The 20,574-nt window shown below is 35.2% G+C and overlaps 1 protein-coding gene across 2 annotated transcripts in view; it reads right to left on the bottom strand.

Moving 5' to 3' along the window:
- Positions 1 to 435: 435 nt before the first annotated feature.
- Positions 436 to 20,574, bottom strand: part of MYOM2 (myomesin 2) — a 74,849-nt gene continuing 54,710 nt past the window's right edge. For both annotated transcript variants that reach the window (XM_048936948.1, XM_048936949.1), the window contains 12 exons: positions 18,592 to 18,736; positions 18,420 to 18,479; positions 16,942 to 17,009; positions 12,146 to 12,259; positions 10,722 to 10,809; positions 9,606 to 9,644; positions 8,837 to 8,942; positions 6,106 to 6,269; positions 5,773 to 5,809; positions 5,635 to 5,657; positions 4,724 to 4,779; positions 436 to 1,521 (listed from right to left, as the gene is read on the bottom strand). In XM_048936948.1, coding sequence (XP_048792905.1) covers positions 1,207 to 1,521; positions 4,724 to 4,779; positions 5,635 to 5,657; positions 5,773 to 5,809; positions 6,106 to 6,269; positions 8,837 to 8,942; positions 9,606 to 9,644; positions 10,722 to 10,809; positions 12,146 to 12,259; positions 16,942 to 17,009; positions 18,420 to 18,479; positions 18,592 to 18,736 — 1,215 coding nt within the window. In that variant the 3' untranslated portion in view covers positions 436 to 1,206. The remainder of the gene's footprint in view (positions 1,522 to 4,723; positions 4,780 to 5,634; positions 5,658 to 5,772; positions 5,810 to 6,105; positions 6,270 to 8,836; positions 8,943 to 9,605; positions 9,645 to 10,721; positions 10,810 to 12,145; positions 12,260 to 16,941; positions 17,010 to 18,419; positions 18,480 to 18,591; positions 18,737 to 20,574) is intronic.

Raw genomic sequence — 20,574 nt, 5'->3', positions numbered from 1 at the left:
TTGTATCTGGGATGTTTGTATCACTATCACCACTATTTCTCACTGTTAAACTCTTAGCTGAAAGCTGCTTAGCAAATAACAAGGGCTTGTCTAAGTAGGTAAATTAAATTTTACTGAAATAGAGAACCTGATGTAAAAAAAAAACAACCATCAAAAACAAAAAACACAGTGCTGCAGTCATATATTTCATGAAAGATATGAACAGTCTTTTGAAGATATTCATATATATAAATATATCATATTTAAATCTTAGCTTAGCAGAACGTTACACCATCTATGGGAGAGTTTTTTTGTTCATTTTGGATAGAGGAGAATCAGAGGGGTAATTATCCTAAATGACTGAGTTATATACATGTCTTTTGATACCAGTTTGATCTTGCATCTTGGTCTGTATTGCAAAGAGTGAAATTAATATCATAAGTGCCACCCATTGACTGTGATTAACCATAATTTGCATTTATTGAAAGTTGATTGTCTGCATGCTACCAGCTGTGAAATTGTGCAATAAGCAATAATTAAACAACGAAAGAGAGTAAACAAAACTAGTTAGGTGTGATTTGGAGCAGTGAGTAGCAAAGGTGACTTTCAAAGTTTTATTAGCACAATGCAAGAAAAACAAAATACAACCGTGTAACCTATGCTTCAATGAGCAGACAGTAAACATCTGTAAAACTACTGAGCTCTACTAAAGAAAAAATCACACTACAAAATAACAATATAATTACTAAATAGAGACTATCCACTAAAGTTATGCAATCAAAGGCTTCAAAGCCAAAGGGACTGTATGTGTAACAGAGCGGGAATCATTTCTGAGCATGTAACTACAGTTCACTACCTTCATTGATGAAACATTTTTTCTCAATTTTCTCAAGAGGGTGCTCAGTGGGTTTTGTTGAAGTTGTAGAAATAGAGGTTTACTGTAGGCTTATGCAATCTGCCATTGCCCACAAGGAACTTCGGGAAGGCATTTGGCTTTTTCTATTTTGAAGTACACTATTACACATAGTCAATGATTTCAGTGCATATGTGTACAGCGCTGTAGCACAGCTACCACCCTAAAGCAAACTTCTAAAAGCTCAGTTTCCATTTGGAGAGTACGAATTAGTTATCTGTGGGAATACCTCAGCTACAGCTCACATATACTACTTTGTTCATCAAACATAGTTACAGGCTTTACTTATTGGCATTTTATCTTGCCCCTGGGTTCTAGGTAGAACTAGCTCCTGATGGTGGTATTACTCTAGGTTTTGCAAGCTGGCCTTGATTAACTTCAGGTATTTTTTCACCATGTCTGTATACACTTACAGTGACATCTACTGTTTCCCCGCCATATTTGTTCTTGACATAAATGCTATATTTGCCCGAATCTTCTGAGGTCACTCCCTTGATTGTCAAACTGGCATATTTTCCTTGTTCCAGTGAAACCAAATAATGCTCATTAAGCTCGAGAGTCTTGTCATTCTTGAACCAAACCACTTCTGGGTCAGGGTTTCCAAACACAGTACAGGTCAGATTCAGAGTCTAAGGAAGTTAAAAAAGAAATATTTTTAAGGATTGGCCAGGTTTGTTTAAACAGAATATTCTCAGTATTACTTTCAGACACTTCTTACTCCTAGTAAATTAAAGTAAGACAGGTAGCACGTTCTTGAGGACTGAAAAGTAGAGTTTCTATATTTTTCGCTTCCACTGAGATTTTCCACCATCTTACCAGTGACTGTGATGCAGTAATAGCCCCGAGGTAAGATTCTGAATACTAAGTAGGACTGCCAATGCAGTCCTGCCTGCAGGAGACTCCTGGCAACCCGTTAGTCTGACATGATATTCAGGCAATGATAGGTTTAAAAACAACCTTGAAGATTCCCTGAACACAGTAGGGAAGAGAACTGAGCAAATCTTTTCCAACCTAGGCCTCTGGAGGTTATTGCTCAAGATGACATTTAAAAAAAAAATCACTTAAAAAATAGTACATAACATGAATCATCAGACGTTGATTACAAATGCTGCTGACTCGTAAAATGGAAATATTTTATGAAGACTAAATAATTCATAAAGGTTGTGAAAGTGTTGTGTGCATACTCAGTGTGTTAAGAGAATAGCAAAAATGACTTTGTAGGCGATCCTGACAGTCCAGGTATTTTCTCAAAACTGAACTAGGACTAAAGAAGCTCACAAAATTTTGATGGTTATTCTTCCAAATCTATATAGATTGCTTTCTGAATCCCATTTTGACCATTGTGTATGTGCACAGATTTTATGCATTTATGTAATGATGACAGAATACATTAAGTAATCATTTCTGAAGTTGCACTGATTACTGCCTACTTTGTCCATCTTTTACTGAATTCCATTTCCACAAAATTCTTGCCTATGTAACTTATCTCAGTATGAAAATTTAATCACTGTGTTAAAAAAATAATTAAATAACTTGTACCAGAATGACCATCCCCTCACAATTACTCTTTAAGATCCACAGATTCCTGACCAAGAGGAAGCAGAGAAAATCCATCCTTGTGCACACGTGCATGTTTTTTGCACTATTTTTTCTTGAATTCTGATGAACAAATAGATATGATATTACACAGTGAGAAAAAAAAAAACCTGACAAATTTTAAGTGATTGGAAATGCTATGCATACACAAATAGAAACAGTTTTGCATATGGTGTTCCTCCAAAATCAGAGGGGACTGTTGAAGGAAGATTTATGTGCACTGGGTACAACCTGATGGCTACCTAAGTGTGCAAGCACCCTTAAAGAAGTGATATCACGTAGGATGTAAAGTTAACTAATGACCTATAGGAACTAACGTTTCTATAAAATATTTAAAGGAGTAATGTAAACATGAAAATAAAGTGTTGGGAAATCAAACTAATTCTGATAGCAAATAGCAAGTTTAAATCTCATTGTCCTTTCTGTAACTTGAGCAACCTTTCATGACTATTACCCTCAAAAATGACCTAATTTAAGAGCAATTAATAATTCAATCATAATAATTAATCAAGTCTTAATATGTTAATATTAAAAGCTTGCCAGAGAGCAGATATATTCCACAGTCATTTTAGATCATTTGGGCCTGTTCTAATTTATTAAATTATAGATGTGGCCTAAAATCATTTATACCTTCTTAACAAAAGTTAGTAAAGCTTTGTTTTGTATTCATATATTTCCATAGATATACCATTCCATTGCATGAGGATACCTCTCTTTTCTTTTTCTTGTTTTTGTAAAGCAACTTCTCACTTGTACTTACATGAATTCTGCATGGTACCTGTTCATATATAATTTACAGGTAAATTTAAAATTTCAATTCTTTCTGGTATGTTTTGTTTTCCCTGATTTTAGGAATCAGAGGTATTCCCTTTGGATATTCACTTATTTAATCCTCACATGGTTACTCCTCTTCAAACTCCTCTAACTTCTGGAAAGTTTTTATGTAGTATTTCCTTAATTTAAGGTCATAGGCTTCAGGGCATAATTTTTTAATGAGGAAAATGCAGCTATTGTGTGCATGCAGTCAGGTTGACTTCTCCTGGCTGTTTCCTAACACTAAGATGTTGGTCATCAAGAGGATTATACCTAACTTCCCAAGAGACTGGCTCTCTTGCCATGAAGTGCCTTAGTCTATTACAACTAGAAGGCACCACAAAGGAAGGAATGGGCCAAGAATAAAATTGTCTTGATTTGGTCTAGAGCTGAGCAGCTTTCAGCATCCACTACAAGGCCTCCTTGTTTCAGCACTTCTAAGGAGAGACTGTATCTGCATATCTAGAAATGGCCATGTACAATAAAATCTGGAAGAGCTATGCATTACCCTTTCGCTGGCCAAGAGGACAGTTTTCACACAGGGTAATGCAGCTGTAGTTTCTCAAGATGTACATCACACAGTACACTTAAACACCCCATTCAACACAATCTTAAGAAACTGCGGATAGTAAGAGTCACACTGGCTCACAAGCTGATTTGCTATAGTATGTTGGAGTAAAGTCCTAGATCTTTTAGAAGTCAAAAACAACTGCATAAAGAAGTGTACAAAATGAGAATAAACACTGTGATCCTACTTCCAGTGCATATTCCTTCTTTCCACAATTTGTGGATTATAAACTGATTATAAGTATGAGCTATATTGAGAAGACTGTGTTTAACAGCCATGCTAGATTTCTCTTCATAACAATACTGTTTTCTTTTTTTGGATGCAAATCTATTTTGATCTAAGGTATTAAGGCACAAATAAATTATGAACCTCTTGAAAAAAACACTTCCCTTTCATTGCAGTGACTATTTACTATGCACTCCTTAGTTCTCATACTGTGTGAACAATCATTTCCAAGTACCTCCCTTTGTGTTACATTGGGTGACAGAGTGGCTGTCTCCTCCTGCCTCTTTAGATTCTCCTAGAGGGCAAGAGAAATTTCTCCCCTTGAACTGCTCTGGTCAGTATGCAGAGATGAGACTCAACACAGATTTGAGTCTACAGTTAATTCAGTCTCCATGTAATCAGGACAAAAGACCAGCACCTCTCGGGGCTGACCTTGACTGCCTGAGATAGGAATTAGGCTGTGCTTCCCCTAACTGTATAGCCAGCTTATGGAACCTATGCACAATTAAATGACTACTTCCTTTTTCTCTCAACTTGCAAAATCATCTGTATTACTTCCCTCTCCCCACTGAAGAAAACATTTCATTAGTGTGAAATTTCAGCAGAGTGATTCATTGATAAAAACTTACCTTCCCATCCATTATAGTAACTACATCAGGCAAACCACCAATGACTTTACCACGATCTAGGAGTTTAAAAAAAAAAAAAAAAAAAGAGTGAGGTTTAGTGCTCAATGTTACTCATTTCTTAATTATTTTATTAACATGGTGTCACACTAGTCATGATTTCTGTTTGGACTTATCTTAGAATAAACACACACTGGAATTTTTGGCCAATTAAATATGAAATAATACAATTTTTACAATATTTTGTGTTATTTCTTATTAACATATTTTATGGTTCCCTCGCGTTTTTAGCAGAGGTTGTGCTATGGAGTTCTAAGCTGATAGACACAACAGCCTTGAAGTTGCTACCAAGCTTGACAGCTTGAGTTTTGGGAAAAGAGCAAAGCAAAGTACTTTCAGCATTGCAGTGATATCTAAGATCAGATGAAAACCTGTTCTGCCATCCTTTTTGTGGGCAGAAGCATCTTTCAAGGTACATTGCATCTTGTACCAGAATTCCAGTAGTAAAAAGCTTCCATACTATCTCTCTTTCAACATGTTATGTATTCAACAGTCATTAGCAAGTTATTTTCTACTTAATATGTAGATCCCAATATTCAGTCTCATTCTTAACTTTCTGTCAACACCTCCTTGTGTTACACTCAGATACTAACACCTAACAAAAACTCTGCAGATCATGGAAGACATAGTGGATCACTACAAAATGTGTAAAATGTGCATTCAGAGGGTTTCCATTTGAATTAAAGAGAAATGAACTCTCAAATTACTATTATTATTGCAGTATTCTGCAGTAATATGTGATTTCTGCCATTACAGATCTTGGACAGGTATGGCAACATACCACAATAGATGTCTTAAAGAAAACACTAAACTAGAATGTAGAACATGTAAAATAAAATATAAAATCAACTTACTCTTCTCAGCGAAAGCAGCTGCCCTAAAATCGTTGAAGAGAGGAAAAAATATGTAACGTTATTAATAAATTATTAATGAAATAATTTTCCTGTGATAAGATTATTGTAGCATTAAAATGAAAAAAATGTAGCACTTACTTGAGTCGCTGGAATTCAGTAAGGGCATCATCAAAAGCTGTGAGAAAACAGTTGAGAGAGTTGTTGTCTGTGAACATCATTTGCATTTTGGTCTAAGTATTTAAATACATGTCCTTACTAAAGCTTTTTTAAAAACAACGGCATTAAACAGTAGCAGAAGGGAAAACCAAACCCTGAATTCAGTGTCACTACTGGTAAAAACAGTTATGCAACTAAATTGCATATAATTTTGACAACAGAATATCTATTTTTACTGCATTCCTCTTCTCATTCCTGATTAATTCTGTTTAATCTGTGAAAAGTCACCATATAAGTATGATCTTAAAAATATACCTTGCCCAGACAGATCAAGTGTGCGTTTGAAGGATTCCTTGTCACCAAAGATTTCAAAGGTGTAGTTTCCCTTATCCTTTTCAGTGGGTTCAGTTATCTGCAGCCAGGCAACATCCTCTCCACCCCCAATCTTCATCTTTTCACCAGAAGAAATCTTAGATTCCCTTGAAAAATGAATAGAAATGTGTTCAAACATTCTTTTCATATATAATCTCCATAGGAGACCATCTATAAAAAGTTAGACAACGTACTGTTTCCAAATTAGAAATAAATTGCAACTAGTGAATGCAATTCTTTTCTTTCCAATGTGAGTATGAAATACTTTGGAATCATTAGCTTGAGCTTTCCTTCTGATGGTTTACACCTTCATTCTCTCCTCATTTTTTTTCTCCCCACAAAGACATTTGTGTTTGTGTTGAACTGTCCATATACATCTGAATGTGAATATGCTGTATGACTTCAGAGTTCTAAAGTCTTCATGCGCAATGAATAACAGAGTAACTGTGGAATGCATTAAAATAGTTCACTGAAGGAAAAAAAAAAAATCTGTTTTTTTTTTTTTTTACATGAGGAAGAAAATGTTTACCTTTCATTAACTTCCAAAAAATATTAATAAAATAATGAAAGACTTACATAGAATGTATTATTCTCACATCAAGACAAAATACACCTTTGCTTGCTCATTTGTTTTTGAGATCAAGACAAGAAGCAAATTTTCTAATTGCTGATAATAAGTAAATATGTACTTTGAAAAAAAACAACAAAGTGTAGCATTCTATTGACTAAACATCACTTCCCAAGTATAAGAAATGCTATGTTAATTTAGATTGGTGGTTCCTCTGATCCATAATCTGTCCTGAAGAGTGGAAATAGAAGAAGCTGTCTAGGAAGAGTACAGAACCCAAGCTATTTTCAATGACTTGTGAAGTTTGCTTTCTCTCATTAACTAGAGAAAAGATTTTTTACTTCCCTTCGCCCAAAGCATACTTAACTGGATTTTTTTTAGCAGATAAAGTCAACATTAGCTTCTCTTTGATCAGTTAATTTATTTGCACAGACATGGTTGATTTGGCTTCATAGCCAGTTTGATGAGGAAAAGGAATTTTTATTATTTCTCTGTCTGTAAGAGGACTACATTGAGTTCAGTATATTAAAATACATACCTGGATAGAAATAACTATTTATTACAAAATACTGTATTCCCGACTGTGCCGTGAGTGGATAATGCATTCTGGTTTCAGGTCTTATATTATTATATTTCCTGCTATTCATTATAATGGATAATTCAAAGCTAGCTGGAAATCTGTTTACTATGTTTCATGATATGTCTGCAGCTGTCTAAAAAACAGGAAATGTTCAGTCTTCTTGTCCAGGAATAATGTAATAGAACTCCATTTGAAAAAGAAACAAGTTTGGGGGAGTGTAGAAGATGCTGGTTATTTGTGGTTGGTTGGTTTTAGTATTTGTTTTAGCTCTTCATAATAACTCCAGCTCCTAATCATAATATTTATGAAATGATTGAAATGTTATTTGTTCAAAATATGTTTAATAACACAACATGGAACATCAGTATGTGGGGGATATCAGCTATCAAATATAAATTTGCATGCTGATATTTCAATATTCTGTTTTTATGTGTCTTTGAAGCATATGGTGGAATGGAATAAGTCTTTGAAACTGAAGCTGATTGAGTAAAAGATAAAGGAAAAAAAAAAAGTTTCTTCTCCTTTTCATCACGCAAACATCAAATTTACTGAAAGAAGGAGAAGAACTTACTGAATACAAAGCTTGAGTTATGAGTTCAACTGAGCACCCTCATAGAAGTCTGTTTGCACTCCGTGAACCTAATGATCACTGACACTTTTCTCACATTCCTAACTGAATAAGACAATGTGCAGCCACACCATCCTCTTCCTGTCCAGGTCAGAACACTTCACTGTGTGTCATCTTTGGAGGTCATCAAGGAATGTGAAAATTGAAAATACCTGAAGAGGTTTAAAATCCTTCAACATCCTCCATGCAGTTTCCAAAATAATAGAGGCCTAACATACCAAAGCACCTGGACACACATCTAACTCTAAATACACATATGAATAAAAAGTACCACCAAAGTCTAAAATTAAAGTAACATGAGGGTGAAAAAAAGTATTTGAAATTTTACATCTGAATTCCAGTTATACTCTCAGCTCTGACAGATATTCTTAAAACATTCTGCACTTCTTTCCCTTCCTCTTCTGTCATTTCGAAGAAGAGGAATAGAACTAAAATATTTAGCGTGAAAGAGTTTGAATGTTGTGGTTAATTGCTTTCTTAGTACAAGCTTTTATTAAATGGTGAGAGCATGCGATTCACCTACTTCTGGAGGAGGATTTCATCTATTCATAGAAAAGAGCAACATTGGACAGAAAACTGTGCTCCAATTCTTAACTGTCTTTGAACCAAGTAGATAATACAGTGGAGGACAAAAAATCCGGCACTGAGTAAGAGATTGAAATACTGCATGTACTTTTTTTGTACTGTTACTTCTAGGTACTGGACAAGTCTGTCAATATTTCTTTTAATGTATCCACTACCTATGCGAACTAAGAATATAAAACGCTGTTAAGAGAAATTCACTCGTGCTCCAGTTACTACAGGAAACACCAAATACAAAATAACAAATGTTCAAGACTATATTTTTCTCAAATAAATTTCAATGTAGGAAGGAACTTGAAAATATATTCTCATCTACCTGTGAGACCAAGTGACTTTCATTTCTTCATTGTAGTACTTCAAGAAACACTGGAGCCTTATTCCTTCTTCTGTGCAGAGTATCTTCAGAGGAGAAGCAGTCTTACCTACGGTGAAATGGAATATATGCAAATCAAGAGATATCATGAAATGAACAGGAAACCGTCAAATGGAGAACCAAAAAATGTTCAAGATCTGAAGTTCTCAAGTACCATAAAGAGACAATGATTCATGCTTCTCAAAGGAGATCTGCTGATTTTTATCAGATGAAATTTTAGTGGAAGTTTATGGTTTTATGATCATATACAAATATTATGACTAGCAAGATCCTTTGTGAAGTAATCAGCTAGTCATATAATTGCCATAAAATAATGGCGCTATGATTTTAATAGCATGCAAAATTTATTTGAGTGCAATTCCTCTTCTTTCACTGGAATGGCTCTGAATTTCTTATTGGCATTAGGATCAGAATCTAGTTCTATCTGTATCATAAAGCGCATTTACTAATGGGAAGTATAAAACAAATAATTGCTGTAAGATTGTCACAGTATCTAAACCAAACAAGCCAGGTGGAATAATACTTTGTTCCCGCTTAATAGTGTCAATTAGCAAGGTCGACTGCCTATTCAAAAACTTAATAACATGCCCATAAAAATGTAAGCATCATGACTGCCATAGATTTCCCACTTACAATAAAAATTGTCTGCCTTAGGCTCAGATGACTTTAGTATAAAAAAACTACATGAAAATCCAAGACAGCATTTACTTACCACTGACTCTGCTCAGTGCCAAAATTATATCATCATACACTGTGGAGAAAAAAAAAAGAAAGAAAGAAAATGTAGCATCAAAATTTAATCAAAATATAGCTTTGTAATGCTTAGTTTAATTAAAGTGATATGGGAAATCTTCATATCCTCAGGCAAAGAAAACCATTAAAATTGTAACAGGTGTACAAGACAAATTGGAGACTACCTGTGTACAATATATGAATTCTGTGCTGTGCCAATGAATGTACCCACTGCATGCAGTGTCTGCCATGTGCTGGCAGATCTTTGGCTTCGTATCCTTCATGCCAGAAACAATAAAAGGTCATTAATTTGACAGTTCACATTCAGAGGAGAGTGCAAGGGAAATAAAAAATTATCAAATTCTTGGAGAAAACCATACCCATCTGCTGCTGGTAGCAGAGAATTTGGCAAATATAAACTTCTTGAGAGCAAATAGAATAAATCAGGTATCATAACAAACTTTTAAAAAATCACAGTACTGATGGGATGCTGGATGGGGAGAATATTATACAAAGTAATAGAAAACTGGAGTACTTTCTTGTAAGATGGAGAACCACAGTATCTTCTGTTCATTCCAATGGTCAGCATAAACTTTACTTGAAAATCCTACTCTGCTGAACGGCGGTAATTCATTTAAGAGCGTGAACATGTTTTTCTCTACAACTCGGTCTGCTTTTTCACAGTTTTTGAATTATAGCTTTATGACTTTACAGTTAGAATAACAGTCAGTCCCCCCGAGACTCCCACTTCAATATATTTGAAAGACTTGATGCTACGTCTTTTGTAGACATTAAAACTTACCAAACTTGACAAAGAGCTCTTTACAAAAGATCCCATATAAAAGATGGTGCCTGCTTGATTAAAATTTACTTCACTTCTTGCCTGTGAGGGTGCTAGAAAGGAATCATTATAAGGCAAAGTGTCCCCCCCTCTAAACTTGCCATCTGCAGTTCAGGCCTCAGTGCCATAAGGAAGGCACTGAAATACGAAGAACCCCAAACACGCTTGCTAGCTTGCAATTTGCAAAGGTAGCTTTTGAACATCTCTTGAGAGAATGTAGAGATCATTACTTTGATACAGTGAACTGAATATTACCTTTTCCTGATAATTCAAGAGTAGAGACATCATGACCTCTATCATCTGACAGTGTTGCCTTATAAACTCCTTCATCCTTGCGAGACAGCTACAAGAAAAGCACAAGATGTTTACTGACCAACTTGATATGAATATATTTGCTTAACCTCTTCACGCTTTTCTAAATCAAACAACAGACATTGTACTGCAATCAACTTACTGTTGAATAATCTTGCCAGAGATAAGATGGGAAAATATAAATGGCTTGTACATGTTTTTTTTTTAAAGCAGCTATATCTAGGTTCCTAAGCCTAAATCATAATTCAAGTTCCATTCAAATGCCTTAATAAATGTGGGTTTTCTTTCCTTCTTCCTCTTGTTCCATAAAGACAAACAGGATTGATCCTTATCAGCAGAAACTAGAAGTAGCTTAATAAGATGCGAAAGAGGGTAACTGCAACTAACATAAACTTCAGAAATGCCATTTTTATTCACTCAAATCTACTGTCTTTTTTGGAGTCATTATGTGCAGAGCAAGACAATGCATCTATTCCTTTTAACTTCTCAAGAATCCACTAAGTGGATTTCTTCAAGCAGCAGCTATAGTTAAATTACATGCTACTACAATAGTGCATTCATTAACATTAGAAAAATTACATTCCAAAAACTAACACAGTGATACTGCTTTAAAGACAGTAGTTTTTTGTTTGAGTGTTTTTATTTTAATTTATTTTAAAACTTAAAGGAAAATATATACTTACTTATATTCAGGTTGGAGGCTGATTAACTGAATCTTACATTTATACAAGCCCACAAGAAAGTGACAATAGGAAAAGTGTCGTGTAATTAAATGACAATTAAAGACAGCAATTCAAGACAAGCTGAAAGCACCCTCTCTCCAAAAAGTCTACACAGGAAAAATAAAGCCACTGGAAAGCCAGTATCCTATTGCAAGTGAAATGAAGGGAATAAATTATAAAAACATGAAGACAATTAAGAAAAAACACTAAATAAAAAATTAAACTGAATGCACATTATGCTGAAAACTCAAAGACTTGATGCAGGGGATACTTCAGCAGCTTATTTTCCTCACAAGAAGATAAATCTTAAAAAGCCTTATACCTTAGGAAATACAACAAAGACAACTGTAAAGTGCTGCAACAAACTGAAAAATTAAGGAATAAGGAAAAAAAAGGAAAAAAAAAAAAAAAAAGAGTTCACCAAAGGATTTTTAAGTAACTTAAGCAAGACATGTCTGAATCTGTAACAAAAATGTATACTCTTTTACTAGCAGTAACTACTCACTATCTAATTGAAGGGTACAAAATATGCCTTTTCTTAAAATTTTTCATAAAAATCATAATAGCTGGTGGAGTGATCTGCCTGGCAAATCTATAGCATGTCAAGCAGAAGCTGTCATTTCTGATCAGTAGGTGATACTGTACCTTGGGAATAGTGAGGTGACATTCTCCCCTCTGCAGATCAGGCACCTCATCAACGTCAATCCCAGAACCATCCCTATACCACTTGAAAACAGTCTCCTTCTTTGTGTTTGCAACCTGCACAACAGGAAAAGGCACATAGTCATGGCTATATCCTGATGAAAGATACTGTACTATACATGGTCACAAAAGTACTTGCAGCATAAGAAGCCAATTTTTTATAACACATGTCAAATCAAGTTAAGTAAAAAAAAAAATCCAAACCAAGTCCTGCTCAGCAGAATGTTATTCCTACAACATCTATTTGCAGCACAGAACTGGTTGGAAGTAGGCAGTTTAGGCCTTCAAAGCACTGTCAAATCCTTAAAGACGATTCTGTCAGTCTGTTCCCTTAAGGAAGAGACTTGTCATCTGGTTGCAATTTGTCTAGAGCTATCTGCAAAAAATTAGAAATTAGAGCTGCTGAAATTTCCTCTGACCTCTGCATTTTCCACATGTCTCCAGAGACCTGTAACACAGAATGTAGACTCTATCTGGGAGAATATTCAGTCAATTTGTACAATTATCCTGGCTACATAGGCAACGCCTTTCAGGGCAGCACCACAAAGAGCCATTGAAATTACTATTCCATAATCATTTGAGGCTTCAAAATTGTAAGCTGCACTAGAAATCCTTTTTTCCACAACGTGTCCTATGCGGAATACAAAGACTTGAGGAATCCTACAAATTAGGACTGTCTCTTGATACAAAAGAATTTAACAAAGTGGTGTAAATGCAGAAAAGGTTCTTGAAAGCCAAAATTTTGCTGTAATAGTAGCAGCTGATCTGAGCAACACATAAATAGAGTACAGGTATACCTCATGTACTGTTATAATTTGGAAATATAAATTGTGCATTAGAAACACTTAAAATATTGCTGGATGAATGGCATAGAAGTATTAATTCAAAGAAGCCAAAAGCTCAGCTGTGACTAGAAACCTTGGCAATATATTTTACTTTTCTCCTTTTCAGAAGTACTAGAGTTTATTTAATGTTTCTATACTCTTTTCATTCCAAAAACCACATAAATGCAATGGTATTTGTGTGCCTAACCTGAATCCCCAGTCACAGAATCATAGAATCCTAGAATCAGCAAGGTTGGAAAAGACCTACAAGATCACCTCTCAGAGAGGAAGTATTTCTCAATGTCCAGCATGAATATCCCCTGGCACAACTTGAGGCCATTCTCTCTAGTCCTGTTGCTAGTTACATGGGAGAAGAGACCAACCCCTACCTCACAATAAACTCCCTTCAGGTAGTTGTAGAGGACAATAATACTGTGAGAATACTATGGGAAACAGTGTTGAAGGTTTTGCTATAGTCTCGGTAGACTATGTCAACAGCCTTTCCCTCATCCACCAGCTGGGTCATTCGATCATTGAAGGAGATCAGGTTCTTCAAGCAGGACCTGCTTTTCATGACCCCATGCTGGCTGGGCCTGATCCCTTGGTTGTCCTGCACACACTGTGTGATCTCCCTCAAGATGATCTGCTCCATAACCTTTCCCTGGCACACCAGTCATGCTGACAGGCCTGTAGTTTCCCAAATCCTCTTTATCACCCTTCTTGTAGATGGGAATCACACTGGCAAGCCTCCAATCCTCTGAGTCATCTGGTTGACCAGGAATACTGACAGATGACAGAAAGTGGCTTAACTATCACCTCTACCAGTCCCCTCAGCACTCTCAGGTAGATCCCATCTGGCCGCATGGATTTGTGGCAGTCCAGGTGGTGTAACAAGCCTCTAACAGTTTCCACCTGAATCATGAGATGGTTTATTCTTCTCCCCATCCAAGACTTCCAGGTCATGGGAAGAGTTAACAAGGTTTTGGTAGATGGACATAGCTGACAAGATATTTCTTAGTCCCCAGGCAGTCACTTAAGAATATCTTGAAAAATAACTAAACAAATGGATACTGGGCAGCCTAGAAGTTAATTCTTTTCTATATACATACATATATCAAGTGGGTTGCTTAGAGGAAAATTCATACACCAATTTTTGAACCTTTTACATTAGAGGAATCTTACTCTTGATAAAGAGCTCTACAAAAACTCACTATAGAGATCACCAGATATAGACCAGATACAAGGAGGGTTTTTTTGCTCTCTCCTAAAATCTCTTTTTTTTTCCTCTCACAAAAAAGACCTACTTTCTGGTAGGTATTCAAAATTTGCTCACTATAATCACGTATCCTGCTGTTTAATAATCAGTGTGGTTGCTGTATGCCTCTGACAGTGTATGGGCTCACAATCTGGCCCAGAGCAATGTCTTGCCTGAAAAAAATGAGAAGTATTTTACATTTACCAGTAACTATAAGGTGGCTATTCCAGTAGCCATATGACATATGTGGCAATTTTATTTGAACAAAGCCTGAAGGAAGAAACCTTTAACACTTTTCAACAGTTTTTCATCAAAGACTGTTAGCACTCAATCTGACAATAAATACACAGAGATTCAGACACAAGCAGTTTGCAGCGCTGAAGTTATTTGATGTTGTCATTGACTAAGAAAACTTATCTTTTTTTTACTGTTTAGTCAGACACCAAAAGTCTTGCTTTCAGTAGATGCAGTATAAATAATAGTCAAAGATATGCAAGAGTAGGTAGCTTCCAAACATTCTGAAATTTAGAATTTCTTGAAGAAAAATGACAGTAGACACTGGCATGTATAGAAAAATAAGCACACAATAAAGAGAAAACACATCAAATTGTCATTCAGATGGATAAATATATCTTTCTGTCATTCAGAGTCTACAATACCAATAATAAGATAATTAGAATTAAATTTTAAGTAAAAATTCAATCAGGTCCAATCCCACAAAAAGGAAATGGTACCAGAGGTAATGTATACTTCTTTAGATGTGTTATTATATAACACAATCCATATTTGTTTATTATTACTGTTATGAACCTGGATCATACTATCAGTTCTCTGCCCTAACCAAGCATCCAGTTCCCAAAGACCCCATTTCATGCCACAGACTTTGATAACATCCTGGCCAAAAGCCCTCTCTTGCAGATCACGTTATCCCTTCACATTATCCCAGGCTCTTTCAAGGGGTGAAAACACCCGTGCAAACTATTTTGCACACAGGCAGAAGGCAGAATCTAGAAGAGACCTGTGCCAAGTGCTAAGCAGCCTGTGTGTGCTCAGTCTTCTCTACAGGGAGCCAACTGAGCAGTATGAATATAAGCCACCCTGAAGGATATGGTCTGGAGAGGCAGAGATTGCTCCTTGAGCATTTCATTACTGCACATACAGATTGAGGCAGCCACACTTCTTCTAACTTAAACATCTGGTACCTCATGTGAAATAAATACAGACTTAATTGTTCAACTTCCTCCTATGTATAAAAATTAATTGGAGTCACAATCAACAATGGCCTGAACTTAATGTCCAGTCACACACTAACAGTAATAAATATTACAAGGTCAACAGCATAGTTAAAATGATGAGTTTGCAGGCAGCCCACATCCTAGATTGCATTTAAATAAAATTTTCTGACCCTATGAAGAAAAGACACACCAATGAAAAGCATATCGGCCTTTCACAGTGGAACAGGCTCTACAGTCAAAAAATGAAGGATAATTTCAGATTAATTTGTAGAGAGCTAACAATAGTATAATTGGTTCAACAATACAATTCCACATGTGAACAAAGGGATAAGCAGAGTTCATGCCTGACTCATGTTGAGATTATAAAGTGCTGCAGCTATGTATTTCAGTATCAGCAAAGGTACCACGTTAGCTAATGAGCTATGGTGGTAAAATCAGGGCTCACCAAGTGGCACTTTCACCACCCAGGTCAGTTCTACTGGGAATAAGTTGAGGTTAAAGGCCTCCTAATTAGTGAGCAGAGAGAAGAAATAAAAAGATGCATGTGAATCATTTCAATGTGAATCATATTCAATGTGAATCATGCACTCATAGTGAGTGATTCAAGTTGGTCTAATTAAAAGTCAAAAATTTATTCAAAAGAAATGGAGAAAATTAATACAATAGAATATGTGCTACAGGAAAAGACAGTGAAGAACAGTTTGACGCTTACTGAATTCAATTAACTTAGTTTGAGACCTTAATTGAGGTCTTAATTGAGGCCTCTAATTAGTCTTTCTAGAGAAGAGCAACAAAAGTGTAAACACATCAATTTAGAATGGCATATAAGACCTTAACAGCAGAAGTTATTCTAAATTCTGTGCACACCAGCTTTCAAAAGAATCAAATGTCATTAGCCAAATATAATAAAAATCCTGTTTTATAATACTGATTCTAAAACTTTTGTTACATGTTTGGCTACATTTGATTAAATTATATATATATATATATATTAGTAGAAGAACATCCAAATCAGAAAACAGTGAGGAAAGAGTTTGAACTGAGACTACTTTTGTGGAAAGAGGAAGAACCTGTTAAGGCTGGTTATTGCACTTAAATAATTTTATGGCTCACAGTTATTATAAGATTGGATTATCCATTCACAAATACAGACTGGGTGGAGAATGACTTGAGAGCAGCCCTGAGGAGAAAGATCTGGGGGAAAAGAAAGACTCAACATGAGCCAGCAGTGTGCGCTTGCAGCCCAGAAGGCCAACTGGAAGAGAGTAGATTTTGACTCATTTTACTGCTGGAAATGTCAGAAAGTGTAGTTTTAAACGTGTCTAAGAAGATTTAATTTTAAAAACAACAAAATCTTTCATTGCATCTTTCTCCTCAACTATTAAGCAACACATTCTAAAAATTATTTCAGGAGTATTTCCTCACCTTACAAACAAGCAGAACTTCACATTCTTCTGTAACTTCCCAATATAGAAACTTTGAGAAGTGGGGACCTAAGAAACAAAATAGTCTTAAATCTTATGTTATAGAAAGAAGGAAAGGATATCTGACAGTTCTAGTAAAAGAACCAAAAATAATAATAATTACATTCTAGCATCCCTATATCAGAATGACTCAGGGCACTCCTGAATGCACAAAGGGAAAAGTCCTGCAATAAGTATTCACTGTATTAGCCCATGTGTCTAACGTACCAATTTAATCCTGAGTAAATGTAAAAAGGTGAGTGATACAAACAAGCTTGCTAAATATTTTCATGCTCAATTTCCAAGTAAGCATGAGAAAGAAACAAAATAGTTGCAATTAAGATGCTTCATTGAATCAGGTGGAACTTGATAACGGACAAATGCAAGTCTGATACTCTGACACTCAACCAATTGAATATTTGAAGCCAAAATACCATGCCAGACAATTTTTGTCTAAATTATTTGAAGTCTGAAAACATTCCTGTTCCCCACTGTTGTTCCAAATCCAAATATATATGCCCTAAGAAAATTTATTGATATGTTTAGTCCTTTTGAAGTTGTGGTTACTCATATCAGTAAATTCATGAATATGTTTTCCTTTCTGTAGGATCAGAGCCTGTAATTGCTATACTCACATCTGAAATATGGCAAATTTCTAGACTTTTGCTTAGATCATTGAGAACTGAAACTCATGTGAGTTTATGCAGTAAACAGAATAATTAATTTTTTTAAGACAGAATATAACAATTACAGTACTTACTCAGAGAACTTTACCTAAGCTGTTTAGAATAAATTATTTGTAATTATTGTCATTACATCCATTCTAAAAGTCATGTTATTGCCAAGTAAAAATTACAAACTAGAGCTCAAACTCAATTCCTTCAGCATTTCACAGTGATAGAATTCTGAATTAGCTATCTAGTAGTAATTCTTATTTATAGCTCAAAAAAAATTACAAAACGTACCTAACAAACTGTAAACATCTAACAACTATATAACAAACACACATACATTTGGTTCCTGAAATTTGCCTGGATAGAATCCACAGGATTAGGCTTTTAATATTCCTTGTCTGACTCTGTGCTGGCAGCTCTTCTGTCAATTATAATGAAGTGACAACTTGTGTGCTTATATCAAAACATGCTGAAGTGTTTTGCTTTTTCAGAGCCTACAATAAACACTCTTCTTATGAATATTCAGCAAATATAACCTTTTATACAGATTTCCACTACTTAATGAAAATAATGTCACAATTTGCAAGTTTTAAATGACAATGTTGGAAAATAAGATCTATATCCAGCAAGAGTTCAATATCCTCTCCAACTGTGCAACATACTCATCTTCTAATAAAGTTGTATGAAAGTTAAAAGCACCTGTTATTCACCAGGAATGCATCATTAGGTGCAAAATGGGCCTAAAGTCACCTATCTACTCTCTTACCTTGCTTCCTGAGGAATTCCTTTCTCTGGAGCTCAGACTCAGCCAATACCTTCTTAAATGCTGAATTTTAGAAGAGGTGAATGAATAATCAGTTAGTCATAAAGGTAGTCAAGGAACAATTGAAGTTTATTTCTTCACGTGAGTCAAAGTTTTAATTTTTCACTGAACTTACCATCTCCAATGAGAACTAATGAAGACTGATTTTTGGCCTTTCCATCTTGAATCTGTACTGTGTAGGTACCTTCATTGTCAATTGTGAATTTGTCCATCACCATTTCTATAATGCCATTTGAATGGTCACAACTTATCTTGTGCCTCTGAAATAAACAAGTAATAACTTTACTGCATTGTTAAGTACTTATGATTCCCTACCAAATAAGACGTGTTTTGTAAACTCCACTTTCACACTTCATTATTTTCATTTCCTTTTAATCGTGTACTATCATAACAGGATCATGATTGTTCACTGTTGTTGAACAAGGTCCCAGTGATGGTGGAAACCTCTGTGTGCTGCTGCATTTGGAACCCTCAAATCATAATAATATGGATGTTTTACATTTAAAAATAATACTTTATTGCACTATACATGTTTAGAGATATGCCTCCACAGCTAGCTACATTACAGCTTCCAGTTCAACAAAGGGTTTTCCTAGTTTGAAGCAATATTCCTAGCAAATTCCACAGGTAGCTGGAATATTTTATTTATAGGTACAGATGCAGAACTTCATGTACCCTGTAAATGAATCTTCAGAACAAATTCAAGCCATTATAACCACTAAGCACTTTCTGAGGTATATGTGGCAGCTTTATACTGGATCTTTTCTTACTTAAAAATACACATTTAGGGAGAGTATAATAATTTGCTCATCTTATGCTATGAATTCTTTCCAGAGAAGCCCAAGGACTAAGACCATGACTGAGAACTTGTAACTTGTGTCTTCCTTGTTCAGATGTAACTGAACTGCCAGGAACTAAAATGATCAGCAAAGTTCAGCAAAGGAAAATTAGATTTCTGTCAAAACATCTAGCTACCCACTATAGTCATTGGAGAACACTGAAAATACCAAATAACAATTTAAATTTTAAATGATTAAAATGATTTCACTGTTAATGTCTTTTTAATGGGTGCTTTCTATTAAACATTCTAGAAATATAACATTCTAGAAAGATTTCTTAGCAGGAATCTTGAAGAAAACAGAAAACTACAAGCAAAACTTGACAATGTATTTAATTTACAGGTACTATTTTAGATATAAACATGATTTCCTAAGTAGGATCCTCTTTCACTCAGTGAGTAATAAATACGAGGACTGTGCATATTACTAACAGTGATACTGCTTGAATCTCAATTACAAAATTCCAAAAGGAAAACAACAATAATTCACAGAATTTATTTGGTGAATATTTTGGGGTGACAAATGTGGTCAAGGATACTGCACACTAACTCTTCGATTCATGAGGGGACAGAAGAGTATCATAGACTCAGAGGAGTTCTGTGCAATAAATTACTATATGTTCTGTAGCTGCTATAAGAGACAAGAGACCTTATGAATATTTTGATTAACCTTCTTCTTGGAATCCAAAACCAGAAATAGTTAAAGGCCAGAAGCAGGCAAAGTTTAATAAATGGGAAGGAAGAAGGAAGAAAACGAAATACCACTTGTTATCCTATCTGGGACCAATTCCTTAAGTGGAAGAAACTTCAAATACTGATCTAGAATAAGAAAGAATGACTCCACAGATATGTCTTCAGCTTTAAGGAATGCCTCCTGGCCACCTCCTGAACAGATGCAGGACTTAATGCGATGTTGCAAAGTATGCCCACTGACTTATTGCTTGCTTGGTACACTAAATTACCAACTGGGGACAACCTGTCAAAGCAGTCATCTGAAGAACAGAGGTAAGGCTGAGAGAATCTGCCACATTTGCAGCTACTTAAGATACCTATATATAGCTTAGGCATAGCAAGATGGCTACCATTTATTACTTATTTATTATTATTTATTATTATTATTTATTCAAACATACCAGTCGTACAAAAAGAAATTATATCAATTTCAATTATATCAACATATCAATTTCAACTTGTAAAATGCTGTCAAATTTGTAACTTAAAAAAAAAAAAAAAAAGAAAATCTAATAAATAGTATATTAT

This window comes from Lagopus muta, chromosome 2 (genome assembly GCF_023343835.1).
Source record: "Lagopus muta isolate bLagMut1 chromosome 2, bLagMut1 primary, whole genome shotgun sequence".
Lineage (NCBI taxonomy): Eukaryota > Metazoa > Chordata > Aves > Galliformes > Phasianidae > Lagopus > Lagopus muta.
The sequence above is the reverse complement of the archived record's forward strand: the minus strand, read 5'-3'. Positions and strand labels throughout refer to the sequence as shown.